Here is a 27797-nt window from a genome sequence, read left to right as displayed (position 1 = left end):
GACATTTCACAGGGAAGTAAGAGTTAGCATGGACATCAGATGCTGATGATGTACTCAACAGAATTTTTGGTCATAAACCACAACAGAGAAATACTACAGACTAATCCAATATTCTTTTTAAAACAGAGAAATCTAATGCCTTTTAATATTTGGTAACACTGATCTTAGTAACTTCTTGGAACAAATAACTCTTGGAAGCAATATTGTTCCGATTTTCCACGTACACAACTGAAAGCAGAGAGACCTATTTTGTTTGCTTAAGATCTCATAGTAAAGCAACGTTTCTATGCAGGACATGCAAGATGTGCAGTAACAACACAGAAATCCATAGACTTCATCAGATTTTGGAGAACTGGAGGTTTTGTCGTATGTTTGGGGAACACAGAGAGGGGGGAAGGCATGGGGCAGATGGGGCAGAAGATTCAGTGGCGAAGGGGCATGGAGAAGTTATCAAGGTCGCAGAAGGCAATGAATCCCTCTGCCTGCAGCAGCAATCCTGATACTTGACTTGACTGCTTTCCTGACACCTTTTCTCTGCTCCCCACTCCTACTTCCAAGGTTTCTCATAAAATTTCTCCTAAAGAAATCACCAGCACCTGAGTCCTGGTCTACTTTGGGAGCCAGAAATAGACGATTCCTATACTCCTTTGAGACAGAATGGACGGGTGGGAGCACTGGGACCATTAGGGTCTGACACACAAGAAATGCTCCCTAAATGCCAGCTGCCTTCTGCTCTCCTATCACCTCTTCCATGACCTTCATCATCACCTCTGCCACCTGCTTCACTGTCCCCTCTGTCATCGGTTCTACCGTCTTCTCTACTGTCTCTTCCACATCTCCTCCACCATCTCCTCCATCGTCTTTTCCACCATCTTCTCTGCCACTCCCTCCCCCATCATCTCTACCGTCTTCTCCACCATTTCCTCCACCACCTCTTTCACCACGCCCATCTCCTCCATCATTCTCCCCACTGTCTCTTCCATATCTCCTCCACCAACACCTCCACCGTGACCTCTGTTATCACTTCCACCATCATCTCTGCCACCTCCTTCACCATCTTCTCTGCCAACCCATTATCTCCTCCATCACTTTCATCATAACCTCCACCTCCACCATCTCCTGCACCGTCTCTTCTACCATCACCTCCACCATCATTTTTACCATCTTCATCATCCCCTCTGCCATCTGCTCCATCGTCCTCTCCATCGTCACTTCCACCATGACCTCTGTGATCATTTTCACCATCATCTCTGTCACCTCCTCCACCATCTTGTCCACCATCTCCTCCACCATTTTCTCTACCATCACCTCCACCACCTCCTGCACCATCTCCTCTACCATCACCTCTACTGTCTCCCTCATCATCTCTACCACCTACTCCATCATCTCTCTCATCACTTCTGCCAACTCCTCTATCATCTTCTCCATTATCACTTTCACCACCATCTCTACCATCTCCCCCACTATTTCTTCTACCATCACCTCTACCATCACTTCTATCATCTCCACAATCCTCTCTACCAACTGCTCCATCATCTTCTCTGCCACCTCCTCCACCATCCCCTCCACCATTTCTGTATGAGGTCACACAGTGATGACTATGGCAGCACTAGAATCAGAACCCTAGATGGTCTACATCTTTCCCAGTCATTTTACAGTAACAAAGGAAATAGACTGTTGATACTCGTGGTTGTGTGATCATGTACTATTTAACTAGAGAGGAACTGATGATCTCAACTGAAAAAGACTAAGTCTGATGTCTCTTTAAACAAGGTTGGTCACATATAGTGAAGCTGCAGGGAAGCCCCAGTATGGAGTTTTAGAGTAAGAGAAATACACCTCTGTCCCAGAGTTCATCCTGATCAGTCCGTGATCATTCAGGGCACTCAGTTTGCAACATCTCTAAGAGTGCAACAGTTCTTTTATGTGTCAACTTGGCTAAGCCATGATGCCCAGCGTTTGGCCGATCACCAGTCTAGATGTTGCTGTAAAAGTCTTGTTTAGATGAGATTAACACTGAAATCCATCAACCTGGAGTAAAGCAGATGACCCTCCTTGATGTTGGTGGGCCTTATCCAATCAGTTGAAAGCCTTAAGATAAAAAAGACCAGGGTTTCCCAAGGAAAGGGAAGTCTGCCAGCAGATGGGCTTTGGACTCAAGCTGCAATGCCAACTCTTCCCTTGCAGCCAGCTGACCTACTCTGTAGATGTTAGACTCATCAGCCTCCACAGCCTTGTGAACTGACTCTTAAAAACAAGTCTTTCTCTCTGTTTTTACCCACATCCTATTGGTTCTGTTTCTCTGGAGAACCCTAGTACACCAAGACAGTAGAAATGTGGAAAGGGCTTCAACAAAAGTTTTGCAAAAATATTTCTTTTTTTAGTTGAGAAGCTAAAAATAATCTACAAAATACTGAGTTGTTTAAATGAAAGATATCCTCTAGCTTCCTCCCAGATACAAAGGTTGATACAGAACCTCCGCCCCTGAGAAGGAAGAGCGCGGGAAACACCCACCTTTGCGGCATCGGAGATTGAGTCCCAGTTCCCCCCGGAAAGGGCATACTTCCCGCTGCCGATCCGTGCCAGGATCTCCTCGGGCGTGTCATCCGGTCCGTTTGCAAATGGGGTAAATCTGCGCAAGGAGAGAATGCATCGCTCTCAGCTCCCATTTTATGACCTACAGTAAAGTTCATAGCCTGATATTGTCTCTTTTTGTTGTCGTTGCTTGTTTTTTTAAAAGTAGGCTCCACACCTAATGTGGAGCCCAACATGGGGCTTGAACCCACAAATCTGAGAGCAAGAATGAGCGAGATCAAGAGTCAGATGCTTTACCGACTGAGCCACCCAGGCAGCCCTGCCTCTCTGTTGTTAAAAAGAATAGCTCTTTCTTTGCCATCAAGCTCCAAATTCAGGAGTCATGGCAAAGTGTCACTTATTTCTTTTGCCGTGTCCATCCTCCTAACTTGGACTATAGTGTAGGTCAATAAGGCTAGTGTAGAAAGCCCTGTGGACCCAAGCACGAGCGTCCCTGGACCGGTCCTGGCTCCCCTGGCTACCACGTTACGGTGGCCGGCCCGGGCACTCGGTTCCTGCGGTGAGACTGCGGTCTGACGGAGGAGAGGCCGGGATCTGGAGTCTGAAAGGCCCATGGTTGATCTGTTAACTCTGGTTCTCTGACAAATTAATTTTTGAACACTCAACTACACAACGGGTAGAATCATATGCTTGCAGGGACCTACACAGACACATAGAGGATGCCGTCCCCACCCGCCCCACGGTGAGTCACTCCACCGGCTCCCAGCATGAACCAGGGTGTGTCCACACATGCCGGGAGAAAAGGAATTCTATGGGATCCTCATGGCACCTCCTTTAGCGGCCGAGTCTGTGATCTGGAGTTTATGTGCAGACAATGTGGGTATCAGACGACCCGCAGGGCGACGCAGCGGTGACAGGAGGAAGGGCCGGATGCCTTCCCTGCCACTGTGGTGCTCGAGGCAGAGCCCCAGGCTCACACATCTGCCTCCCTTCACTGCGGACGCTCATCAAGATGCCGCAGTAAGGCCACAGAAAAAGTTAATAAACTTAAAAACATGGGTCTCCCTGGGGTTCTTAGGACCGTAGACCTTTCAGGCTGGGAGCCTGGAACACTACACGGCGGCCTCTTCTCATTCAAAAGTGAGGGAAGCGACGCCTGTAAAGGTCAAGGAGTCAGGCCAGAAGCAGAGCTGCTGGGGGACGACCGCGGGTCGGAAGCGGGTGTGCACACAGCACACCCAGCCCTCCTGGACGGCCGGCTGTCTCGTCTGGCGGCCTCATAAGTCAGTCGCCTGTCCTCATCTGGTGGCCTTCCTGGAGGTGCTGTTTGGCAGGAAGCTTTCATGGGGGCTTCCTAACTCAAGAGGATGTTTTTAAGAGAAGATGCTGCACCCTCTTAAGGGGCAGCACGTGCTGGGGAGAGCGTGGACACGTGGTTGGAGGCAGGGGTTTTGTGTTGATGGGCTCAGTTCTGTGCTCAGTTCGCAACTTCTAGACGTACATTTTAAAGAAAACCTATGGCCAACTTTCTTAAACCTGTTCTTTAGCTGTTCTGAAAGGGCTAAGAAGCGTTTACCCAAGCCCTGCGAGTGTACGTCCCCACCCGTGCACGGGGGCAGGGGTGACCTGGGCTGAATTCAGGGACGGCCCCGGGACGCCTGCCTCACGACATCTCGGGCGCACTCGCCATCACGAGCGGACGCCTACGGAGGGTGTGCATTACCCCGCCAGCATGGTGTACAACAGGGTCCCCAAACTCCAGATGTCACAGGCTGCGTCGTAGCCTTGCCGCTTCAGGACCTGGATGGGGGAGAGCAGACGGCAGATGAGCACTTGGTGAAGAAAGTTCAAGGTCACAGTGTGGTCTTCGGAGGAGACCATGAGCTGGGCAGGTGGGAAACGGGGGGATATCATTTATTAGCACCAAGTCAATACTGACGCCCTGCCACAGGGATCCCCAAAGACCAGCGCACGCACACGAACCATGGTTCTTGCCAGACACGTGACGGAGAGCTTGAAAACACTCACTTTTTAAGGCAGAACTTTAAAAAAATGCTGGCAAAGTATACACAACATAAAATGTACCATCTTAATCGGTCTTAGGAACACAGGTCAACTGTCCCACCACCTCCGTGTACCTCCTTCCTCTCGCAAAACTGAACCTGTCCCCGTTCCGCTCCCCACGCCCCTCGCCCGGCCCCGTCTCCAGCCTCCTCTTTCTGTCTCGGTGGATTCAGCTGCTTTCGGGACCTCATATGGGTGGAACCACAGTAATTTGGCTTTTCTGCTTGCATCAAACAACACGACGTGCTCAAGCGTCATCCCTGGTGCAGTGTGGGACACGATCACCTTCCTCGTTAAGGCCAGTATCCTTCGTACGAACACACCGCATTTCGTGCACCCAGTCAGCTGCTGAGGCACACTGGGGCCGCTTCTGCCTTCTGGCTATTGGGAATAATGTGCACGTCGTGGGGCGACCGCTGCCCGCGTCTCCGCGGGCAGTGTCGTCGGGTGTTGGCATGGCCGCATCACATGCTAATCCTGTGTTCAATTTTCTGAGGAATAGTTAACACAGAAGATTTTCATGAGTCCCAGGACTACAGACTTCCACGGAGGGCAATCCTCTGACGTGTTTGTAGTTGATGACAGCAAAGCGGGCGGCGCGGACACGCGGGGGTGATGCACGTCCCTGGGTTAGCACGGACGTGGTCAGGAGAGCTGAGCTCAGTCTTCTTAGACACGAGGGCAAGGGTCCCGTCTTCCCGCCGTTGTATCACTGAGGCCGCTGTGTGGCAGCCAATACCAGCGGATTAACTGTCCGTCGTTCAAACCCCCGCGTCACCAGCTCAGTGACCTCCCAAAGTCCTTGGACACACTGAACGTGGTGGTTGTTGTTGTTAATCCACGCGGTGTGGCCATCAGTATCTACCCTGTGTGCCTCATGGGGCGTCCGAAGATAAAAGTAAACACTCAGTAAGAGGGCTTTGTGAATGGTAAAGCGATATACCAATGTAAGATATTCTATAATTGCTAAAACCGAGGCATATGAATATTGATCAAGTAAGACCGTAACAGAGGCTTATAAGCAGGTTGGGTTGAAGGGGGTCACAGGTAGCATCTGGTAACCTAAAAGTGGCCTCACAAGCCCACCTGTGTGGGCCCCGTGCCCACCTGTATCCTGGCTCGGCACCTGCTGCCTTCCCCATGACCAGCGCGGGAGCGACCTCTCAACTCCAGACCACTCCCAGGTCCCTGGGGGACTCCTTTTTTTCTCTTTTCTCTTTTCTTCTCTTCTTTTTTGAAGTAGACTCCAGGTCCAGCATGGAGCCCAGCGTGGGGCTCAAACTCACGACCCTGAGCTCGAGACCCGAGCTGAGATCAAGAGCCGGCCGCCTTTCTCCTGGGACTTGCTGTGGGCTTCAGCGCTCTGGCCTGGTGTCGGCAGCAGGCAGAAGGGTCCGCATGCATGCGACATCCTCTCTCCTTCCCGACGCCCAACCCCCAGCCCCGAGCCTGCCTCGCTCCAGCGGCCGCTCAGGTTTTGTTGTTTACTTAAAGCAAGGGCCTGGGTTTGCCTCCATAAACACAGCAGCACCGTCAGAGCCTGGGGGAACCTTCCCCAGGGTGCCTAGAAGGGGCAGGCGTACGAGACGGGGCTGCCAAGGCTCTCCGAGTCTCCGGGTGTGGCTGAGAGCCCTCACCTGCACGACACCACGGGTTTCATCTTGGATCCCGCAGCGCGGCTTGCTTTGCTCTGGGAACCGTCTGGACCGGAACCCTGGCATGACAGGAACCCACAAACATGCAGCCTCCCCCGCCTGTGTAGCGGCAGATCAACTTCTGATCACAGGGTCGCAGGGGACCCGTGAGCTCCCCTCCGGGGGCATGGGACACGGCCTGTGCTATCTCAGGAACTCCGGCAGTGGCGTGGAGCTGACCCAAATGGTCTACTGCTCGGTAACAGGTTTACAGAAAAGCGTCACCATTAAAAACTCAAATAGGGGAAGGATAAAATAAACTGTGTCTGAGCGAGGTCAGTGGCTGGTTCTTTTTCTGACTCATTTCTCCTCTCTAACAGGACCGCTAAGTCAGTCTAAGTAAGTGACTCCGACGTGCCAAACCGCCGGCACCCTCCTCTGCCGAAGGAGCCGGCTCATGCCGGCCGGCGCAGGGCTCTTACCTCAGGGGCCACGAAGTTGGCCGTGTAGCAGGGCGTCATCAACAGCCCGTTCTCGGCCCGGAGCTGCTTGGCAAACCCGAAGTCGCAGATTCGGATGGACTCGGGGTTCCCAGACTCGTCCATGTACAGAATGTTACTCGGCTTCAGGTCTCGATGGACCACCTGGAAAGGCGGTGGGCAGAGTTGGAGCAGGAAGGGGAAGGGGAGCATTCAGAAGAGAAGGGGCTTTTCGGGATTGTGACTCTGAGCAGGTCCTGCAGCTGCAAGCCGGGGGGCTCGGATGCTATGCTCTTTGGGGTAAGTACGCAAGCAGCCGGCCTGATGAGAGAGTCACATATGAGGAAACGTGACGCTGTGTTCAGGTGACAGGCACGAGATGATTTCTACAGACAGATGTTCACTGGGGGCCCAGCACGCTTCCACGCGGTGAGGGGCTCCCTGGATTGCGAGATGGACACGCAGCCTCTGTCGGGGGGCAGGGGACCCAGGGGCAGCGACCCAGCGATCGACCGGAATCCTACAGCAGCACCTGTGGGGGTGAGGAGGGAGGTGCAGGGCGTCCCGAGCACAAGGGATGGGGTTGGCAAAAGCCGTCCTGACGTCTCAAAGCCAAGCAGCTATGTGGGCACACAGACGTTTCTTCTGATGGGGATGGAGGCTGATGGTGAGCACACGCGTGTGCCCTCACACAGCCGGGAACCTGCACGTCTCCACGGTCCTGTTAAAACCCAGGGACAGGAGATGGAGGGAAGCTGAACGGACACTCGCGGGCAGAGGCCCTGTGGGCAGGGGAGCGGGAGATTGGGGCCAGGCCCATTACCTCCCTCAGGAAACAGAAGCCCATCTGGAAAACCATCATCCCCAGGGTTTCCTCTAGAGTTTGACTGTCCTGGGGAAACGCTTCGCACTCCCACACTGCCGGGTGAGCACAGAAGGGCCTGTGGTGTGGTCCCGGAGGAACAGCCTCCTGCTGGCAGGTGGCCGCGTTTCAAATGCTCGTGAGCACAGTGGACAGTGGAGGGTGGCCAGCGACAGCGCTGCCCGAGTTGCGGGATACGCTGGGAGCAAGGGGATCCGAAGTGGAGCCCCAGGCGAGAGCCCCAGGCGGGAGCCCCAGCCCCGCCACTCACTGTGCGCGGCCAGCCCCAGGAGACACTTCACCTTGGTCCGCTCTGGTCTCCAGAGTGGGTGAGATCAGAGCTTGGGGCTGCATGAACGGAGAGCAGGGGCGGCGCCTGGAGCCCAGCGAGGTCCCCGGCAAAGCCAGCTCTCTCTGTCTCTGTCATCGGTAGGATTCCTTGGCGCTGGCTAAAGAGTTCCGTTGTCAGTCGATCAACGGGGCCCTTGATCAGCCCGGATACATTTCCTCTATACCTGGTCCAGGCAAACTTAGTTTCCCTAGATCGCTGCCGGCCACACTGTGTGTGCAGGGATCTCAGACACGGGAGGGGCGGCGGTGACGCAGGAGGAAGCGGGACAAGCCGGGGAGTCCCCTCCAGGCTGCGGGGGAGGGCGGCCGGCTTACCCCCTGGGAGTGGAGGTAGTCCAAGGTCTTGGTGATGGTGCACAGCACGTCGCTGGCCTCGCGCTCAGAGAAGTAGCGCTGCCGCAGGATGCGGTCCAGGAGCTCCCCGCCCCGCATCAGCTCCATCACCAGGTACACCAGCTTCCCGTCGTCATAGACCTGCGAGGCGGAGAGCAGCGCGTGGTCACCGCGGTCCCCGTGCCTGTGCAGCCGCCTGCCGTGGGGGACGAGTGCAGCCCTGGACGCGGCACTGGCCAGTGCAGAGACGGGGGGCCCCGTGCTCCCCACGGTGTGAAAATAAGGCTCTGGCTGAAAATGAGTGAATGGCTGATGCCGTCACACCCGATGCAGCCCTTAGGGAAAACCAGCTTTAATAATCTGCAGCAAAGCAGGGAATGAGCCAGCGAGGCCAAGAGCCGGCAAGGGCCAGATCTGAGCTGACATGGCTTGTCCTGCTCCAGTCCCTCCGCTGCCCTGGGGACCTTCAGAGCTGTCGGCCCAGAACCCAGCGCCTCAGACTTCAGCGTGCACGCCACAGGGGCTCTCATTAGCAGGCGGAGTCTGGCCCAGTAGCGCTGCCCCAGGATGCGGTCCAGCAGGCCTGGCTCCTGTCCATCCGGCCCCAGCCCCGGGGGCCCTCCCTCGGGCTGTATCTGCACTGCTGACCTAGGACTGCCGGGCAGGAAGGGGAGACGGACCGACAGAATCTGCCACACCGTGGAGTGCTCTTATCTCGGGGAAGCGCTGATCAAGGGAGCTTCCCCACACCACCTTCACTCTCACGAACTAAACAGCCCCAAACCTCTCTCCTCTGGCTCTTTCCTCGACATGCTGAGTGGACAGCAGGTGTCGGGAGGACCTCGTGGGAACGGGGCAGAGCATGTAAACACAGGTTGTGTTCAGCTTGTGCATCAGTGTGATGCATCGGGAACAATTCACTAAAACAATTTGCTTGACTCTGAGCTCAGTGCAGCCTGTAAAGTTGATTTTGGTGCATTTATTTCCAATTTATGCCTCAAAAAAATGCTCTACTTTTGAGAATGGACCTATGATGGTGTCTTTGGCTCAGAATCACCCACCCCAACAGAATGAAAGTGCTTTGAAAAGCTTAGAAGTCTTCTGATGAGCTGGTTTCTGCTTTCGGACCTTCACATAAATAAACCCACAACGGCGGGGACACGGGGCTGCACTGCGGGGGAGCCTGGGACCCACAGGGAGGAAGCCGGTTCACTTTCCACAGGCTAACACGGGGCCTTGCTCCATACTTTCCTCCGAGGTGAACCGGCACTTGGCAGTGCCCTGGGTCCAGGAACTGACAGGGCCCAAAGGGAAGTCGAGGCAGCCCCGAAATCTTGAGCCCCGAAATCACAACCCTGGCATCGTCGTGGACTGCGAGGGTAAAGGTGGTGAGGTGACAACTCTGCCCCCCCCAGACCCCGCCCCACCCCCGGCCTCCGACCCCCGCCCCCCCCCAGGCTCTGCGCTGGGCTTCCGAGGGAGCGGACCCCTCCCTTCCCTCTCCTGGGCTGGGGACCACACACGACCCAGCAGAGGCAGAGGAAGTTGGAAGGAACCCCACGGCCACTGCTGGGCCTGGGGGCTCAGATCTGACCCAGCCGCGTCTCAGCCACCCCCGACTCCCCATTTCTGCCATGTTTGGCAACGGCCCCAAGCAATAACCCATCTGGCTTCGCCTTCGCACCTGCTCCCTGACCTCCCTATATCCCACGCCACCCGGTTTGGGAGTGCGGGGGTGGGGCGGGGTTGCCCTCGGAGGATCGGGAACTCGAGCAGCTCCCGGGTGATCTCGAGGGGCCTGCGGTGGGTACTGGCTCCCGCACACACTCCGGGGGGGGGGGTGGCCGTGGCTGACCCGTGAAGAGAGCCGCCCTGAACCCACGCTGGCCTCAGGGCCGGGCGAGGAAGGGCGCACCAGGCAGCGTCGCCGCTGCGTGGGGACCACTTACGTCTTTGAGGGTGATGATGTTCGGGTGCTGCCCGTACCTCAGGAGGATCTCGATCTCCTCCGAGGGGTCTCTCTTGCTCTTATCGATGATCTGGAACGAGCAGAGCGCCAGACGTGAGGCTCCGGGACGGCGTCGGCGCTCAGACCGTCTCTGCCTCCTCCCCCGCCTGAGCTGAGGCTCAACCAGGGCAAGTGACAGTCACCTAGACGCTCACGGCCATCCTCTGTCCCAACTGGCGTGAGCCTCAGACATGAATTCCCAGGTATTACAGGGCTGGAGAGAGAAGGGGGCTTGAGGGCTTACTTAGGCCACCAAAGCAGCAGGTGTTTCAGCCACCGTGGCGGGCTCTGTGTGGGTGGCCCGCGCTCTCCGCTCTGTCCAAAACGAGCCTCCAGCTCCCGGCCTCACCGTGCAGTGACACACAGGCCCAAAGCGGGACCGTGTGCGTGGTTCCCCCCAGGAGACACCCAGGCCGGTGTGCACGCCGAGCCGGCTGCTGTGGCTTAAACACGCAAACGCTCCTTCCCCTCTGTCACCCAGCGCCTGTGTCCCACGTCCGAGGGTGACAGCCACACCCCCCACCCGAGAGAACAGATGGCTTCTGAAGGTAGGACGGGCGCCTCAAACAGGGGAGCCGCGGGGGCAGGGGCGGGCTGGTCCCTCCGGAGGGGGCTGACTGTGCCCTTGCTGCGGCTGCCGCGGGCCGGAGCCGGTGGGGAGGCCGCATCCCCGGCGTGTGTGTCAGAGACGACGCTCAGGACGGAAGAGCCTCGCTGCTCCCGCAGGAAGATTCGCCGAATTCCGAGGCTCCTCGGAGAACGAGCCGGCGCGCAGCCGCCGGAGCAGGACGGAGATGGGCTGTGCCTTCTCTCGGGTGACACTCCGAGCGGAGCTCTGCGTGACACTGTCTCTTCCGCTGAGCTGAACAGCGAGCTGGGCAGTGCCGACCCACTGCGGGAGGCTGCCCTGGATGCCCTCGTCCTGCCCCTTCGCTGTTTGGAGATCACCCGGGGCCCACGCTGCTCTCCCCGGCTCGGTGCGGGAGCCCCCAGCCAGGCTCCACCAGCGCGGCAAGCCCTGTGCCGTGTGCTCGTCAATAAGCGGCAAGTTAAGTGCCCTCGCTTGACACCTTTTCCTCCTCTTGCCGCGGGCAGCGCCACTGACGTGCTGGCTGGAAGGTCAGCCTGGCCTCCGTGAGAGACGTGCCGGCGGCCGGTTCAGCCGTGGGGTTCCGGACTCCGCGGCTCTGACCGCGGGCCGGCCAGCGCTGTGTGAGGATCCCTTCTGCGCCAACAGCCCACGGGTCGTTTGAGCTCTGGGGGCCGTGACCTTCTCTTTGAAATTTGAGAAGGTTAAAGGACATTAGTGGATTTTTTAAGAAAGATTTTATTTATCAGGGAGAGAGAGAGCACAGAGGCAGAGGGAGAAGCAGGCTCCCCGCTGAGCAGGGAGTCCGATGCAGGGCTCGATCCCAGGACCCTGAGACCATGACCTGAGCCGATGGTAGACACCCAACTGACTGAGCCACCCAGGTGCCCCACATTAGTGGATTTTTAAAAAATGAATGGTCGATTCATTTTTTTGGATAAAACTTCAGGATAAAAGCAGTGTATTCTCAGCCTAAATCTGTTTTGTCACCTTCACAATGGAGTTGGAAGCAGGAGGCTTTCCCTCTCCTGCCAACGGCCAGTTACAGGACCAGATGGGGGGACTGCACAGACAGGCCCTCCACGGGGCCGGGGGCTCCTCCTTCCTCCTGTGGGGTCTCCCTGGGACAGAGCTGACCTGAAGCCCAAGGGCAAGGCCGGGCACAGCAATGCGGCTGCGGCCACTCAGGGAGGAGCACGGGTGGGTGTGCAGGGGGAGGGGACACCCGTCCTCCGTGAGGCCCGCAGAGGCACAGTTCCCACGGCCGTCCCACGGGCTCCCACCAGCCTGCGGATCCGGGCAGGGCCGACGCGGGGTCCAGATAGCAGCACGTCCTGCTCACACCCAGGCTCTTGATCCTGACCGCTGTCAGCAAGTGCCGGCTGCTTTCACCCACCAACTGGTTTCTGGAATTATCACTGTCACTTTTTTAAGATACGGAAGAAGAGTCTTCATGGAGACGCTGAGCCATGAGGCAGGGTTACTGGTCCCCGAGCTCAGGCTGCTGTCTCTGCAGGGGGACGGCAGGGCCCAGAGAGAGGCTCTGAGCGCTCGTCTAGACTCGGCAGGGAATGGGTTTCTTCTCTGTGGGGTCATTTTCCCAGGATTGCCCTTGATCGACTTGCTTCTTGTTCCGAAGGCGCCGGTGGATCAAGGTCTTTATTCTGAGAACAGTACTGGGCTACAAGCGCAGGAAGGAATTCCGGGGCGGCATGGTGACAAGTAGGGCCCGCTCTCCCCTCCGTGCTGGGGCTGAGAGCCGGCGGAACCACAAAGGGTCAAGAGGAACGTCCCCGTCATTCTTGTCCTCCAGTGGCCACTGACGGCAGGCAGGACACTGCCCGGGGTTAGCCGCCCCCCCCCCCCCCCGCCACGGCCCATCAACGAGCCTCCTGCCATGTTGCCTACGGGGCTAAGTCAGCACCCGCGGGACGCAACGGAGGGCAGAAGCGGGCTCTCTCTGCTGGTGAAGCTTATGGGGACGGACGTATCAGGAGCATTTCTCTTTTCTTCCTTTTAGTCGGTCGATCAGTGACTTATTAATGTAAGCTCTGTGCCCAGCGTGGGGCTTGAACTCACCACCCTGAGATCGAGACTGCATGCTCTCCCCGCGGAGCCCGCCAGGCGCCCCTCACGTCCGTCAGTACTCCTGGCTGCCGGAGCCGGGGAGGGGCGCGAAGAGGCTTCGGGAAACGAGCCTTCCCCGTCCTCAGCTTTTCCTCTTCCGACTCTGCACCCCTTCAGCTTTCTCTTCCCAGGCTCCCCCCCCCGGTGCTCCCCTCCTGGGACACTGAGTCCCGCGGGGCAGTGGGCCTAGCGGCCGTCCAGAGGAGGGGCTCCCCGGCTTGCTGCGTGCCCCGGAGGCGGGGCATTTCCACGAGCTTCTCCCAGGACCAATGTCAGGAGTGCACACGGGGTCGGGCGCGTGGCCGTTCACAGGATTTCACAGACGACTTCTCCCGTACAGTTAATTTAAGCAGATGGCACAGTGACAGGACTGGGTTTTCCTGCTGGAAAAAATGAACATTTCCGTGCCCATCAGTTTTCCTTCTAAAAATAAGCTCTATTCATGTCAAACATTTGTCTCCGTCCGGCTGCGTTTCTGGTGGCTCCAGCGTCCACATCAGAGCATGAGCACAGGAGTGTAGAGGCTCTTGTAACCGCCTGTGGGGACACAAAATGGGCTCCATGTCGGGACAGCCTGCCCAGCCCCCTGCGGACATGCGTGGGCGCCCAGAGTCACGGGCACCTCCGCTTTCTCCAGTTATACCTTCACTGGAACCAAATGGTCACTAAAACCACATGTTTTCCCGGCAGATCCCACGGTTGGGCTGTGACCTTCCTGCTGCCCAGCCGCATTTGCTCTGTGTGGCGCTCTCAGGCTTTCCCGGTCTGGAGGTCGCAGAAGGCAGGGGTTGGGGGGAGCCGGAGTGCAACTTTCGGGCTCCAGCCCTTAGAAGCGAGGTCCCCACCCTAGGGAGGTCACGGGTGTGCATGCTCGGATGTCAGTGACTTTCCCACTTACGGGCTGAGTGTCCTTGTGTTGTTGACGTGTCGGTCTCTGTGCCCCCACGGTGAGGGTGACGTCGTCCCCCACGGTGCCATGACCATCAGCGGACCTAACAGGCAGAGCACGTCGAGTCTGGTGGCAGACAGCGAAGTGCCGTTTGCCGTCATCACCGTCGTCAGAACCGGGAGAGAGAATGTGCGTAAGTCCGACTTGTCTCATGCCTGGGGCTCCTGGGCCCGCGAGCTTCAGCTGTTGGATTGTTGGCTTCTTAGAAATCCACTGATGTTTGTGTTTCGAAACCAAGGATGGAAATAGCAAAAGCAGTCCCTCGGGTGTGCACGTGAGGTCCGTGCCCTGGACCAGGGGTGTGCACGTGAGGTCCGTGCCCTGCGACCAGGGGTGTGCACGTGAGGTCCGTGCCCTGGGGCCAGGACACATCCGTGCCCTGCGACCAGGGGTGTGCACGTGAGGTCCGTGCCCTGGGGCCAGGACACATCCAAGTCATAGTCCGCAGACACCGTCTGGAACTCTCTCGAGAGGCACCTGCACAGGCTTCTGAGAGGCTGAGACATTTACGGACATTAAGGCAGCTTTTCCACGGAAAATGAGCTCCGATAGGTTCCAAGGCACCTTCCCTTCCACACAACGCCAGGAACTCTTCCTTTGATACGAATTGGCTGGCCGGGCCTGCCCCACGCACTTGAAATGCTGCACAGGAAGCTGCCGTGCAGGGTGACTGAAAACCCGTCACTCTGGTAGACTGGGGACACACAGGGTGGAGAGGTTTAAATACGGCCTTCAAGGTCGTTAATGTGATGACAGAGTAATTATAGCGGCAAAATCAGGCACCCATAAAACAGAGAAATAAGCTTAAAGCAAAACACAGTGATATTTCCAAGACGTGAGAGCTAATGCATCCTGCGCTCCAGGACGGCCCCCCTGGTGGACCCCGCCCTCCTCGGGGAAGGCCGTGCCCTGGCAGTTCCCGCTGCGCCCGCCAGAGGGCCTGCCCTGCCCGAGTCGAGCACAGGAAGCACCGGGCTCCCGTGGTCCTGCGATGTCATCCTGAGACCAGGAGCAGAAGCAAAACAGAGAAGGCGTCCACCACCCTCATCTCCCAGACTCCAGCCCGCTGGAGTCCACCTGCAGGAGACAGCCGCCCCTACCCCCGGCCTCAAAGGATGCTTTAGGCTGAGGTTCTCAGCCTCAGCACTGCTGACATTATGGGCTCGGAGATCCCGGGACCAGGACGGCGGGAGGGCCCATTCCGGGTGGGACGCTGTGCTGCGTTCCTGGCCTCGGTGCATGATAAACCAGGTGTCTCAGACATTGCAGTGCCCCCCAGGGAGGCAGCAGCACCAGCCCCCCGCCCCCACTCAGTATGAATGCCCCAGGCGGAAGCCCCTGCCCCCTGGCCACAGTCCTGCTGTCCATCAAGATGGCTGCAAACCTTTTTCTGCTCCTTACTCAGTGGGGTGGTCTGAGTCACCCATGCAGGCAGCGTGCACGCGAGAATCTTGCCCGCGCATGCAAGAATTTGCATGGCCGGGTCTGCTGGGGGCTCGCGTGCGAGCCGGGGTGCGGGGCTGAGCTCAGCAGCGGGGCCTCCATGGGATGCCTGTTGACCAGAGGTCCAGCTCGCATGCCAAGTCACTAAAGGCCGCGCTCTCCGTGCTGGGCTGCTGAAAGCCATTCTTCATTTTACAAGTTCTTCCATCTCCAAGTGGGGACACGGTTTCTCTCCCACCAGTCAGCTGACACAGAAAAAGGCCAAAGAATATTTCCATTATGTTCTACCTGGAAAATGCTGACAACGAGACAGAGGAGCGAGCTGTAGGATGTTACATTTTGGTACCGTGTGGGTCCGTCCTGAATACGGAGCTCTTTGCCTTGAAACGCCCGCCAGCTCCTTCTCCTTTGAAGCAAACCCAAACCGGGACCCGGAACCTGACTGCTGCTGTCCCAGCAAGCAGCGGGCACGGGCGTCCGACCCACCTCTGGGTCGCGGGGCTGCGCGGTGCAGGGCCCAGCTCCTCCCTGCACGTGTGGAACTTAAACACCTTCCAGGCAACACATCACCACCCAGCGCGGTCTCGGGGAGGCTGGGGAAATCCTCAAGTCCGCCAGCTCACTGTCCAGGGAGCGTCAGGGCTCGGAAGAAGGAACAGGAGGACCCGGCTTTCCGGGCCGCGGCCCTGTGCCTGGCTTCTGGGCCCTGGGCTGAGATGCCCCAAGTTCCCAGTGCAGCGTGGCCTCAGCGAGTGGTGGGGACCGAGGCGAAGCCACAGAACAAAGCCGAGTTCAGACGGTGCAGTTATGAGGGCGCCAGCCGTGGGGACAGTACGGGAAACACACCACCGCCTCTGTCAATGGGAGATTTATTTTCAGAGGCACAAAACGCAGCTGAGCGGCCTCACAGAGGCCGGCTGTGTTCTGGAAGGCAGCGTGGGCACGGAGCCACCCGGACAATGCGCCGCGTCTTTGTGCTCCCTGGAAGCCGCCCTTGTCTCCAGGACTGCGGCCGGTCTCCTGACATGGCTTAGGAATTCAGCCATGAATTCCTTGAGAAACGACAGAGGCAGAAGACATTCCCCGATGGCCACACACGCACGTGAGACGTGTGTGCCCTACACTACGGGGTACGGATGCAAGCCCCGCCTGGGACCCACCACAGGTGCATGCCCACCTCTGGCGCAGCGTCTCCACAGGCACCCGGGGTGTCCACGCACGCACGCCTCGGAACGCTCCCAGGGACTTGGAGACACGAAACTCCTCATCAGCTCAAGTCTCAGAAATGCACGGAGCCCCGCACGCCCGTTCTGCAGGGGTCCCTGCTGGCGACGCCCCTGGGTTCCCGGGGTCCTGTCAGTCCTGCTGAAATACGGGGTTGCACAGACTCTCGGTGCTTGGCTGTCTTTGCAAACCTGTATTTCATTCTTTCTGGCTGGAGGACTTCAGGGTACATCTGTCCACAAGCCAGCAATTTCCAACCCAAACTAGACCAAAGGGCTAGTTTGGGGGAGCTCGTGTCTTTTTTTCTTTCTTCTTTTGACAGAGTTGAACATTTTCTCAGTGCAAGAAGCAAGGGGCATAGGTGACCCGTGAAGGAATGGGGTCCTCCCCCGGCAGGCGTCATTTTGAACAATGTCTTCTGAGCTTAGGAAGGGCTCCTTTTACCCTGCCGCTGCCAGACACGCTCCGTATGTGCCCCAGTGTTTGGCGAAGTGCACGCTGGTGCCACGTGGTGTAGACACGTCTGGGTCTGGTCCTGCTGATGCTGCAGGCTGGACCCATCTTCTCCAGAGTCCCAAGGTCAGTGTGCATTAGAGCATCTCTGGCTGTCTTGTGCAGAGAATGCACAGTTTACACTTTTTACATAAATGAGGTTATACTTTTGGCCAGAAGCTTTTGCTCTAGTGCACATCACCAACCAGAAAACTTAAGAACCTGGTGTTTGGGATTTCCATATTGGATATCAAATCGAGCAGTAATGACAGAAGCTAAAAGTATTATGTAGAGACTGGGTTCTAGATGATTCTGAATAATTATTACTATCTACCACCAGCTCTCTGTTTACCGGTTTATGCCTTAGACATTTCTTTGCTTTAATTTTTGGTGACTGTAGCTCCCCCCCAAACCCCGACCCCCTCAAACAACACGGCTCCTGTCCCCCAGTTGTATTTTCCAAAATACGGAGCGCCCAAATCTTTCATTCCAGGGTATACTGTACATAAAGCTATGAAAGGTGGTCAGTACTTAAATGTTGGATAAAACTGAAAATATTCATGATCCGCAAAATAAGTTTTGAACGGGTAACCCAGTGTCACAGCAAACTGTAGTCCGTCTTATTCGAGCTTGTGGGACGGCATGCAGAGAGGAAGCTGGCTGGCTGACGCGCGTATGTGCTCTTACCTTCACGGCGTACTCTGCCTCCGTAGCTTTATGCACACATCGCTTGCACACGGAATAGGAGCCCACCCCAATGTCCTCCTTGATCTCATAGCCGTCGCTGAAGTGGACGTTGTTCCCGTGTAACTGCTGTGGAGAGAGCCCAGGACGGGGCTGCTGTCAGAGCTCGCGCGGCAGAGGCACCCAGGGCACGGGCAGCAAGGGGGGGCCCGGATGGCGCACTGGGGCTCACAGAGCGAGCCCAGGAGATAAGGGGATTGTGAAGGTCACGCAGCTGGTCAGCAATGGTTAAAGTTTAGGTTAAAGCAAAGGTTAAAGCTTAACCTTCTGGGCATGAGCTTAGTTTTCAGACCATCCGACACAGAGTCTGAGACTCTGGAGGCGGGAGCACAGAAGGCTGCCGGTGATGGGTATGTGGCTCTGATGCTTGAGGTGGAGCAGTGTCTGGTGTCCACATCTATAGGGGCTCATACCCTGTGATGTCCCATTGCAGCCCCCTCTGCCGTGTGCACGAGCCTCCACCCACGCACTGAGAGCACAGACAGAAAACCACCACTTAGCCGCCGTTCACGATGGCACATGGTGTACGCTGTCATGTCAGGTGTCCCCGTTAGACACACTGTGGGCTCCCTAACGGCCCCAGAGAAAGATACATGGAAATCTAATGCCACCTCATCTTCCCTGACTTTGTCCTTACATAACATACAATCACAATTCCTTCTTAGAATTCTCTGCATCTGGTTTCACTTATTGGGTGGAAAACTCCTTCTAAAAATGTCATCTGAATCGATCTCCCCAACAGTACATTTCAGAACAGGAAGCGGCTCCCACAAAGCCAACCAGTCTCTTGGGGGAGCCGACTCGATCCACACAGCGAGGACGCGCCTGTCTGACCCCTGTGGGGGCCCCAGCCACAGACACACCCTAGGGGCGTTCTGACCAGAACTCTTTCCCCTTCATGAAGATGGAAGCAGAGCAAGGGTCGGAGGCACGGTTCTGCTCACCAGGAGACTCGGGGACGCCCGGGAGGGTGGGAACAGAGCGGGTCCCCCTGGCCCTGGCACCAGCACCCCGGGACCCAGCCTGGCTCTCCGTCCACGTGGACACAGGCTGGAGCCCCGCTGCCCACACCTGGCGGAGGTGCGTGCCGCCGGCGGTGCGGGGATTACCTGCACGATGGGGTGAACCGCGGCTTTGAGCAGATCCTGCTGCGAGGGCTCCCGGACCAGACTCGAGGCCACGAAACTGAATCCTCTGAAGAGATGGTGTGCGTTGGCGCTGGGGGGCACGCCGGGGGAGTCTGCAGGTGACAACGAGACCGCTCAGCCTCCGGGACAGGCTCCCTGGTTGGAATTCTCCAACCACTGTTGCTTAACTTAGGACAGCGCGCAGTTTACCTTTGTGCTGGGCAGTCCCTCAAGTGCCAAGGACACAGAAAAATCGTTCTTTGCACTTAAACGTTAATAAGAGGGAGAACTTTCTAAGTACGTGAGCTCAGTGCGTGGCTGTGCTGAAGGGTAACGGAGATCCTGCCTGCGGAGTGGGAGCGCCTTGCGCTGGGCTTACCATCTTTTTCTTTTTAAGATCAAGCCAGCACTCAGGCTGGTTTCCATCCCCTGATGTGCGTGAGTCAGCTGCCCGCTGGAGAGTACGCTGGCGAGAGCCGCCCGGGGAAAGTTGAAAAAGCCCTCAAACGTCCTCGTCAGAAACACCCACGGAATCATCAGAGTTGTAAGTTTTCTCTTATCCAGCTAATGTGTCTGCTTTTTAAGTACTGCGCCGAAAATCAGCACCCTGCACGATTCTCAAGCGTGTTAAATTCTACTTATGCCACTTGTCACTCAGGCGTGACCCCGGCACCCACCGAGTGTGGGCAGTGGTGGTGACACCACGAAGACCCACCTGAGCCCCCGCCGGTCGGCCTGAGCCCGACCGCCGTGGCTCGGTCCATGCAGGGGGAGGCAGCCCTGGTAGAGCAGGCATGGCAAGGTCATTCCGAGGCAGTGCGTATTTGATCTGCAAAGTCTTCATTCACGAATGAAAATGCAGCAGTTCAAGTTAATAGACCTGCTGTCCCCCAAAAAGCACACACACTCCCCAGCAGCTGTAAATGAGCCTCTTGGGCTAGGCTCCATGCCAGCCATCAGCCGGGCTGCGGCTAATTCTCCAGGATAAGCTGGGATTCTTATCTAAAGTCCTAAGGAGGGATTCTTATCTAAAGCGCTAAGTAGGACACTGGAGTGCCCTGGGGGTTCAAGACTGCTTAAGGTTGTTGGATCCCCTGGGCTTTGGTGGAGACCCTCAGGGCAGCGCACGGCAGTGCAGGGCACTTTGGGAGAAGACAGACCTCAAAGCTGAAAATCTGTGCAGGAAAAAGGCAGACAGCAGGAAGCAAGCCGGGGCGCGGAGCCCTGGGTCTGGAGCGGCTTGGCGCCTGCCGCGCCTCAGCTCTGCTGTCTAGCAGCACATCGTTTTCAGAGTCTAAAAACGACTCAGCGGAAGCTTCTGGGTTTTAATTAAGCTTCCCTAGTCTAGCACGGTGGGGATTTATTTCCCAGCACCCACAGCCCAACTCAAAGGAAACAAAGTGGAGCCTCTCTTCCAAGTTTCTCCATGTAGCGTTTTGTATCTGACCATCTATTTGTTTCATGATTATCCCTAAAAATCATAGGAAATTTCAAGTTCAGAAGTAGTAAGAACCCCCAAAGATAGGAGATCTCTTTATTTTCTTCACATAACACCATTACGTAACATACACCGACTGACACGACTGACCGTGCTCCCCCACAATTGGTTTGAAGCCCGACCCCTCCGCGTGACTGTCTTTGGAGATGAGGTCTTTCGGCAAGTCATGAAGGTTAAATGAGGTCGGGAGACCTGATCCAATGGCCCTGGCGTCCTTGTAAAAAGCAGGTGAGACAGCAGGGACCACGCTCTTCCTCCTCAGCACGGAATAAGGCCGCGGGAGGCCGTGTGCCAGCCGGGAAGAGAGCCCTCCCCAGGAACCGAAGCGTCTGCTGGCCATCTGCGGCTCGGACCGCACAGACGTGGTCGGCGGCCTTCCTCTCCCCCCAAACCCTCTGACTACGGGAGGGGCTGGCACTGCCCGGAGGTTCCCTGCTTGTGCGTGCCTGAGAGGAGCGGCCCCTGGAACGCAGCTCAGAACAGGAGACAGCGGAGGGGGTTCGAAGAACCCTGGGGGACTCCAAACCAGATGTCACCCAGGTGGGGGACGGAGAATCCGTTCTCTCACCTAAAGCTTAAAGGTGGAGACGAGAGAACAAGAAAGTCAAGCAGAGCCGACCGGCACCCTCCATGAAGTGTTCTGGAACACCAGACCTTCAGGCTAAGTCGCGTCCCTAACTGGCCGGAGAAGGAGGAGGAGGAGAACCAGGGTGGGACAGAACTCTGGGCTGGCTCGCCCTCGCCGCCGGCACACACCTGTGGGCGTCCGTGCTGTGAACTCGGGGTCAAAGTGGAAGGTGTCCTCGGGCCTGCCCACCGCTGGTTTGAAGGGCGGCTTGATCTCCTTCCTGTACAGCTTCTGCGGGGAGAGCAAGACAGGACGCTGAGGACCACGGACCACCTGGGGAAGACGACGGGCGACAGCAGAGCCGGCGGCGGTGGAGGGAGACGGGCCTCGCACACGCCGCCGGGGATGCACCCGTGGCCGGCTCTCTGGGATGCACCGAGTGGGTTCGGACACACGCAGAATGCTGTATCTGTTACGTGTTTTTATCGTGGAAGGTATTGGATAGAGCTGGACGCTACCAAAGCCATGACTAAACCATGAGGAGTTGGGACACCTGCTACGTATCCTCCATTGAGGGCAATATGAAGTTTTCAACCTTTCTGGGGGGCAGAATGTTTTTCTGAAGGATCTAACCACCCCCCCCCCCCGCCCACACTCCGGGAAGAGCAGGCAAGAGCCCCTGCTGCCTGGCACCCAACTCCTGCCCTGCCCTGGCCACCGTGGGGCCAGCGCCTAGGGGATGCTGGGATGGCCCCCAGCTAGAACGAGCCAGGTCCTTCCTCACACAGCCCAGAGCCCGTGACCGGCACTTCCAAGTCTCCAGATGGAGACTCACGCTTCTCCAGAATGGCCTGACCTCTGCTGCACAGAAACTCCAGCCCCCCACCGCTTCCCTCTGACACTGGCCTTCTTGAAAACGCCTACCAACCCGGTGATATTGTCGCCTTAGGCAATGCAACAATGTGTTGTTCTGGGGAGATGCAACATCTGGGAGAAAACCGTGTGGAAGCCTGGGAGCAAGGTGGATAAAGCCACGGAAGGGCAGGAAGGGGGTGTGGGCAGGTGAGGGAAGCTGGGGCCAGTCAGGGGGGTGGTGGAGAGGCACGGGGGCCTCAGGCCTCCACCCTGGCTGGGGCTGGGGGGGCAGCCGCAGTGGGGATCAGAACGCCCCCATCCTGGGTCGCTCGGTGGACCCGGGGCATGGAAGTCATGGCGCTGGCCGGCGTGCAAAGATCCTGGTGGGCTGGTGCATGGGCAGCAGGGCTCGGACACCAGGAAGGGGGTCTGGCTGCAAACATTTGGGACGAGTTTTCCCAGTTCTGCCTGATCAGAGGGGACCACCAGGCACTTTCTTGGTGCTTCCGCTCAGCAGGCCTGGAGACAGGGACCCTGACGGCTCAGAAAGCGGTCGCAGTGGCTGCCTCCCAACTGTGCTAAATCTCTCCATAACACAGAAAAGCAGCTTTTATCAGCCTGTCTTTACAGACAAGGAAACCAGGCTAAGACAGGTTGGCTGAGCTGTGCGAGGTCAGGAGTGAGGGGGGCCAGCGGGGGAGGACCTGGCATCCTGATCCCCTGTTACAGCAGCGCTCAGAGTGAGGGAAGGTCCAGCTCGGGCAGGAGGGCGCGAGGCCCCGATCCCTGCTGGGAGCACACCCTTTTGGAAGCCGAGGTGGTGGTGGGAACTGCCTGGAGTGATGGTTAGAACAAAAGCTGGACACGAAAGTGTCTGGCCGGTGACCGCCGGGCTCCCCCCTGGTTTCACGAGCCGCGGGCGTGCACAGGACAAAGCTCCGGGTGTGCCCCTGGAGCCGCCAGAGGACAATGTCCACCCTCGATGATCTGCTCATTTCTTGCCCCAGGTGAACAGATTTCATTAGGAATTAATTTACTCTGTAGGCTCTTTCCAGAAATAGAAAGACGCTACTTTCCGCGGTGACGCACTCTGGGGTGGGAACAAACGCCCCTGGTGTCTGCACCTGTCAGAGCAAGTCGCACGAGGACCGGCGAGCTGCGCGCTCCGACTGAAATGCTGCCGTTACCGAGACCGGTGGCCCCGGCGCAGCCCCGTGGGGCTCAGACCCTCCCTGCTCGCACCGGCGATGCTCCCGGGGTTAACCAGTGTCTGTCCTGCTCCAGGAAAACTCTCATCCTCTCCCAGGGCGGTCATGTGTTCTCTTGCTATTGGGGGGTGGGGAGGGCGGTGGGGGGAGCAGAGGGACCGCGAGGGGAAGGTGGGGGACGTCTCAACCAGAGCCCCGTCTCCCACCTTATGCACATTCACTGACGTGCACACGGCGCTGGCTCTTACTTAACCCCAACGAGAGGAGAGACGTTTGCCCTTGGAGCTGAAGGTCAAACATTTCAGCTCCTCTTCCGGCTCCGGCTCCACCAACACACGGACCCCTGGGAGCAGGAGGCCAAGACCTGCCCCCAGCCTCAGGCTTTCCCGTCGAGTCAGTTTTGCTCCACGGTGGAACATGGTGGCACCTGGAGGCATCGGCGGTGAGGACCGGGGGTGTGTGCAGGCGCCCAGCGGGTAGAGGCCGTGACGTTCCTCTCCCCTCTGCGGCGCTCGGGACACCCAGGAGCCTTGCTTCCCGTCCAGGAGCCTTGCTTCCCGTCCGACCACCAGCAATATAACTGTGCCCCAGCTTGGATAAGAAGCAGGGCGGGGACGTCGAGGTGACTTTCCACGTTCCGTCCCTCCCTGCAGAAGCCTGCCCAAGTCCGCTCCTTGTCCTGCCGGCCCTCCGGCCCTCCCTCCCGCGGAGGACGACAGCAAGCCTTTGAGAGTCCAAGTGGCCCAAGAAAGCACAGGTGCCTTGTCTGACCAAGCTGACCCTCGGGGCCACATGCTTTGCCCCAGACTCCCCGCCCCCCCACCCCCGGAGCAGCACAGCAGCCCAGGTTGACTTCCTGGGGAGACACCGCTTCCCACTTTGCAAGTCTTCACCGTAAAGAGAGGGAATTCAGAACCGCATCTGTCCTCCGGTAGGGGTCGTGCCATGCACTTTGTCTGGGTGGAGACGACTGCACCTTCAACTCAAGGATTGAGTGATGACTCGGGAACACACATGGATGTGCTCCCTCCTGGCTTCCCCCGCCCCAGGACGCTTATGCCTGTCGGCGCGGCGGAGAGTCCCAGTTCCCTCCTTCCCACCACACACCCAGCCCGGGGCATTTCCCTAGACCAGTCACAGATGCCGGCCATCCTATGGCGCGATTACGGCACCAGGAGACCCGGACTTCACCGGCCTTGTGCATGCGCACACCTGCTTCTCCTCGTGCTTTCGAACCGCCTCTGTAAGCTGCTGTTTCATTTAGAAGATCCTAACTGACGGAAGGGAGAGCATGGGAGAGCCCACCAAGGCCTTCCCTGGCAGGTCCCTTGGCCCCAGAACACCGGTCCCTGGTCTCGATCTGCCTATGAGCATGGCCTGTGCAAGGGCTGCCCTAGAACCCCACCCTCCCGGTCCCCAGGGGGCTGCAGTTTCATCCTGGTTCCCAACAGGGAGCAAAGGGCTGCCTAAGTCACCCCGTGCCCTCCACACTGGACGGCTCCCTTACGCAGTCTTAAAGACCGGTTGGTTTCTTCCTGTTACTGGGTGAACTTTTGGAATGAGTTATTACACAAGCTTTCTTCTCCTGAATCTAAGCCAGGAGAGGGTTTGAGGTTTTAGGGAAAAGGTCACCTTGCTTCTCATTTTGAAGCATGAACCACCATACGAGGGTTAAATCGGGAACAACTGGCAGCAGCATTTTGCATAGGCTTAGAGCTTGACAAGATGCATTGTCATTCTGACCCAGATTCCCCTCTCTGAGCCTCTAGAACAATCCATCCCACACTGACGGAAAGAGAATGGGGTCTCACGATCAAATTCACTGGGCACCGTTTTAAATCGTCTCGCTTGTCCCCAGATCTGAGCATGACACGAGTTGTAGCCACAGGGGAACGGATCACACATCAGGCCAGGATACGCCGGGAGGCTCGGAGCAGGTGCACCAGGCCTATTCATACGGGGACAACCTTCCGATGACCGGGGGGGGGGGGCGGGACCCAGGGGTGCGTTGAGAACCAGGGGCGCGGTGAGAACTGTGATGGGTAGTGCCGTAGGAAGCTGCTTCTAGCTCGGGGTCACAGACCTCACATCTGCTTTCTGCAGGCAGCTTTGGCTCCAGGCATCTCAAAATGAACATTCTCTAGATAGGAAAGGGCACAGCTATAGATTACTCCTGAAACAGCACTGCAGAAATAATGGGGAGTGGTGCCTGGCTTGGGGGGCAACAGGGGGAATTCAGATGGCCCCAGTGCACCCAGGGGGATCTGATGGGTCGGTAGCCCATGCAGCTGGACTCTGTCTATATAAGCTCCCCCCGCCAAAAGCCACTCCAGCCACGGCATCTGGACTGACCACACTGCAGAGCCGGGGAGCGGGTACCACCGAACGGAGGGTCCCATCGGGCTCCACGAAAGGAGGAGCTCTGTTGGCATATTTAACGTGGGACGAAAGTGATGGCCATCTTCCCACCGAGCAGTGGGAGGCGCTTCCTCTCCCCGGACACAGGCGCTGAGATCCTGGCCAGCGGCCAGCAGCTCCCGAGAACCGAACCCCAAAAATCCACTCAGCACAGGCTTGTGGGCAGGAAGACTTCCCTCTGCTGCTGTTGGTACGCATGAGTGGCCGGGCGGGGGGCTCTGGCCCACGCTGCCCCCTCATGCACAGACCCTGGGCTTTCTTCTCACTGCCCTGTGCCTTGGTTTCCCCGGGCGTCCCTTCCAGAGCTCTGAGTAACCACGCTTGGAAGGTTCAGAAATGGAAAGAGAAGAACTGGAGTGAGCGCAAGCTCCTAGACCCTGTACACGTCGTCACGACGGGTCCTGAACGGTACAGCCAAGTCCCAGCCTCTGCCTGCAGGTGTCGGGCCCACGGCCAGGGAGGTCCTCCTCGGGTGTGTGTGGGGGATCCTGTGGCCCGCAGCGATGGACTCACATGCAGCGACAGGCGGAGTAAAGGGGCGTGTGTGTAGGACACCCCGGGACCCCTGCCCAGGGCTCAGGGCCGTGACTGTAATTTCTCATGTGGTTCAGGAGACTGAGTGGCTTTCAGGAAGAGCTAGTCCCAGCGGACGTGTGTTCGCTCGGCTTTGCGGGCAAGTCTGGTGGAGCAGACGGACGCGGGCAGCGGCCCCCATCCCTGCATTCCGCTCCGGCAGGTCACCTGAAAATTTCTCCCGGCAGTTTTGGGTCACAGAGGGAAGCAGACAGTGAGATAAATATCCTTACACTCTCCGGGCGGATCCCGAGGCAGGCTCTGGGTTTGCGCGCCCAGGCAGAAACCAAACGGGTCCGGGGAGGGCTTTGTGCGGTCGTCCCCGGCCTCGGCCGGGCACAGGGAGCCTCTGGTAGTCACAGTTTTTGTCAACGCTACTGCACTGTGGTTTTTTTAACTAAGTTGCTGAAACAGAGTGAGCACATCTGGACGGGGAGTTAGGAACATTAGCCCCTGGACACCTGCCGATGCCTTGTATTTTCGTGTCTGCTTTCTCCAGCACGGGTCGGCCGCTCGCTCAGTGAATGGCTGGGGCCCGAGGCCAGCTGTGGCAGCCGGCGGCTCGCAGCTCACGGGTGGGTAGGGAGGTGGAGATGGGGGTCGGGGCACTCATCTGCTCTCCGGGAAGCCCGCAGCAGCACAGACAAGGCTGCGGTCCCGAGGAGAGCTCTGCTAGGAGCGTCTCGCCGCACCTGTCAGCTCCTGCCCCCGCTCTCCGATGGCTCAGGCTCACCGCACACGCCTCTTCTGTGGCTGCACCAGACGCCTGCCTGCAGCAGTCCGCTGTCGAGACCTGGAGGATGCTGTGTTTTTCCCCTGCCACAGCGTGGACCCCCTGCTCGTTCTCCTGGACGTGGGCAACTGCCAAGTACTACTTAGGAAATAAGTGAATTTTCACCACAGTCGTGACTCAGCTCTGTTCTCCCTGAACCATTTCCTGGCTGCTTGCGTTCGGGGCTTGGGAGAGAATCCTTCCACTCCTCTGTCCCTGCCTCACCACCCGCGGGCAGATGTGGAAGTGACAGTGAATATGGCTGGCCCCCGTGAATCTGAAGGGCCTCTCTCAGGAACAAAATGAAGTTAAACGCTAAAAGCACCGAAAGTCTGATTTCAGTCTGATTACTTTGAAATGGTTCGGCACGCCACCTTCTTGGTGCAGACGTCCAGGGACGGTGTTCGCCCTGGCAGGGACCTGGCCCCAGAAGCGGAGATGAGACCACCCGTGCACACCGGGGCTGGTCTCCCCGCGGCATGCCCGCCGGTACGGCTCCTAATGCCGCAGGGAGACGCTGGGCTTCTGCTCCCAGCTCCCAGCCCTTTTCCGGGCTTTCCGGGACGCACATGAGCCCAACCTCTGCAGTGTTCAAGGTCATCACAGTGCTGTGAAAATTCCAAGCATTCCACAGAGCTGTCTTGGCATCCCCTCCAAACACCCCCGTCTTCGGCGTGGCACCCCTTCTTGGCTGAGAGAAGCATCTGTCCACAGAGCTCGCAAGCAGCCCCTCCCGAGCCAGGCTGCTGTGCGGAGGGGTACCGGGGCCCCGGGGCCCGCCCCCCCCCCCCCCCTCTCCTGGCTGCAGCCACAGATCTGCATCCCACAGGGTCCGGCCCCGGCCCCAGCCATCCCGTGCTGCTGTTTTCTCGTCTGCTGTGTCGGCAGGGGCTGCGGTGCCCCGGAGAGAGTGGGAGAGCGGTGGGTCCCGTCCTGAGAGCCTC

The 27797-nt window shown here is 57.9% G+C and overlaps 1 protein-coding gene across 8 annotated transcripts in view; it reads right to left on the bottom strand.

Annotated features, from left to right (window-relative positions):
- Nucleotides 1–27797, bottom strand: part of RPS6KA2 (ribosomal protein S6 kinase A2) — a 292155-nt gene that overhangs the window by 6246 nt on the left and 258112 nt on the right. For 7 of the 8 annotated variants that reach the window (XM_059176553.1, XM_059176554.1, XM_059176556.1 and 4 more), the window contains 8 exons: nt 21216–21318; nt 18944–19074; nt 17778–17903; nt 10208–10297; nt 8241–8399; nt 6716–6877; nt 4259–4335; nt 2515–2632 (listed from right to left, as the gene is read on the bottom strand). In XM_059176553.1, coding sequence (XP_059032536.1) covers nt 2515–2632; nt 4259–4335; nt 6716–6877; nt 8241–8399; nt 10208–10297; nt 17778–17903; nt 18944–19074; nt 21216–21318 — 966 coding nt within the window. The remainder of the gene's footprint in view (nt 1–2514; nt 2633–4258; nt 4336–6715; nt 6878–8240; nt 8400–10207; nt 10298–17777; nt 17904–18943; nt 19075–21215; nt 21319–27797) is intronic. The other variant, XM_059176557.1, reaches the window with a different exon arrangement.

The sequence above is a fragment of the Mustela lutreola genome, chromosome 6 (assembly GCF_030435805.1).
Source record: "Mustela lutreola isolate mMusLut2 chromosome 6, mMusLut2.pri, whole genome shotgun sequence".
NCBI classification, from domain to species: domain Eukaryota; kingdom Metazoa; phylum Chordata; class Mammalia; order Carnivora; family Mustelidae; genus Mustela; species Mustela lutreola.
Note: the sequence above shows the minus strand (reverse complement) of the source record. Positions and strands in the feature narration are given on the sequence as shown.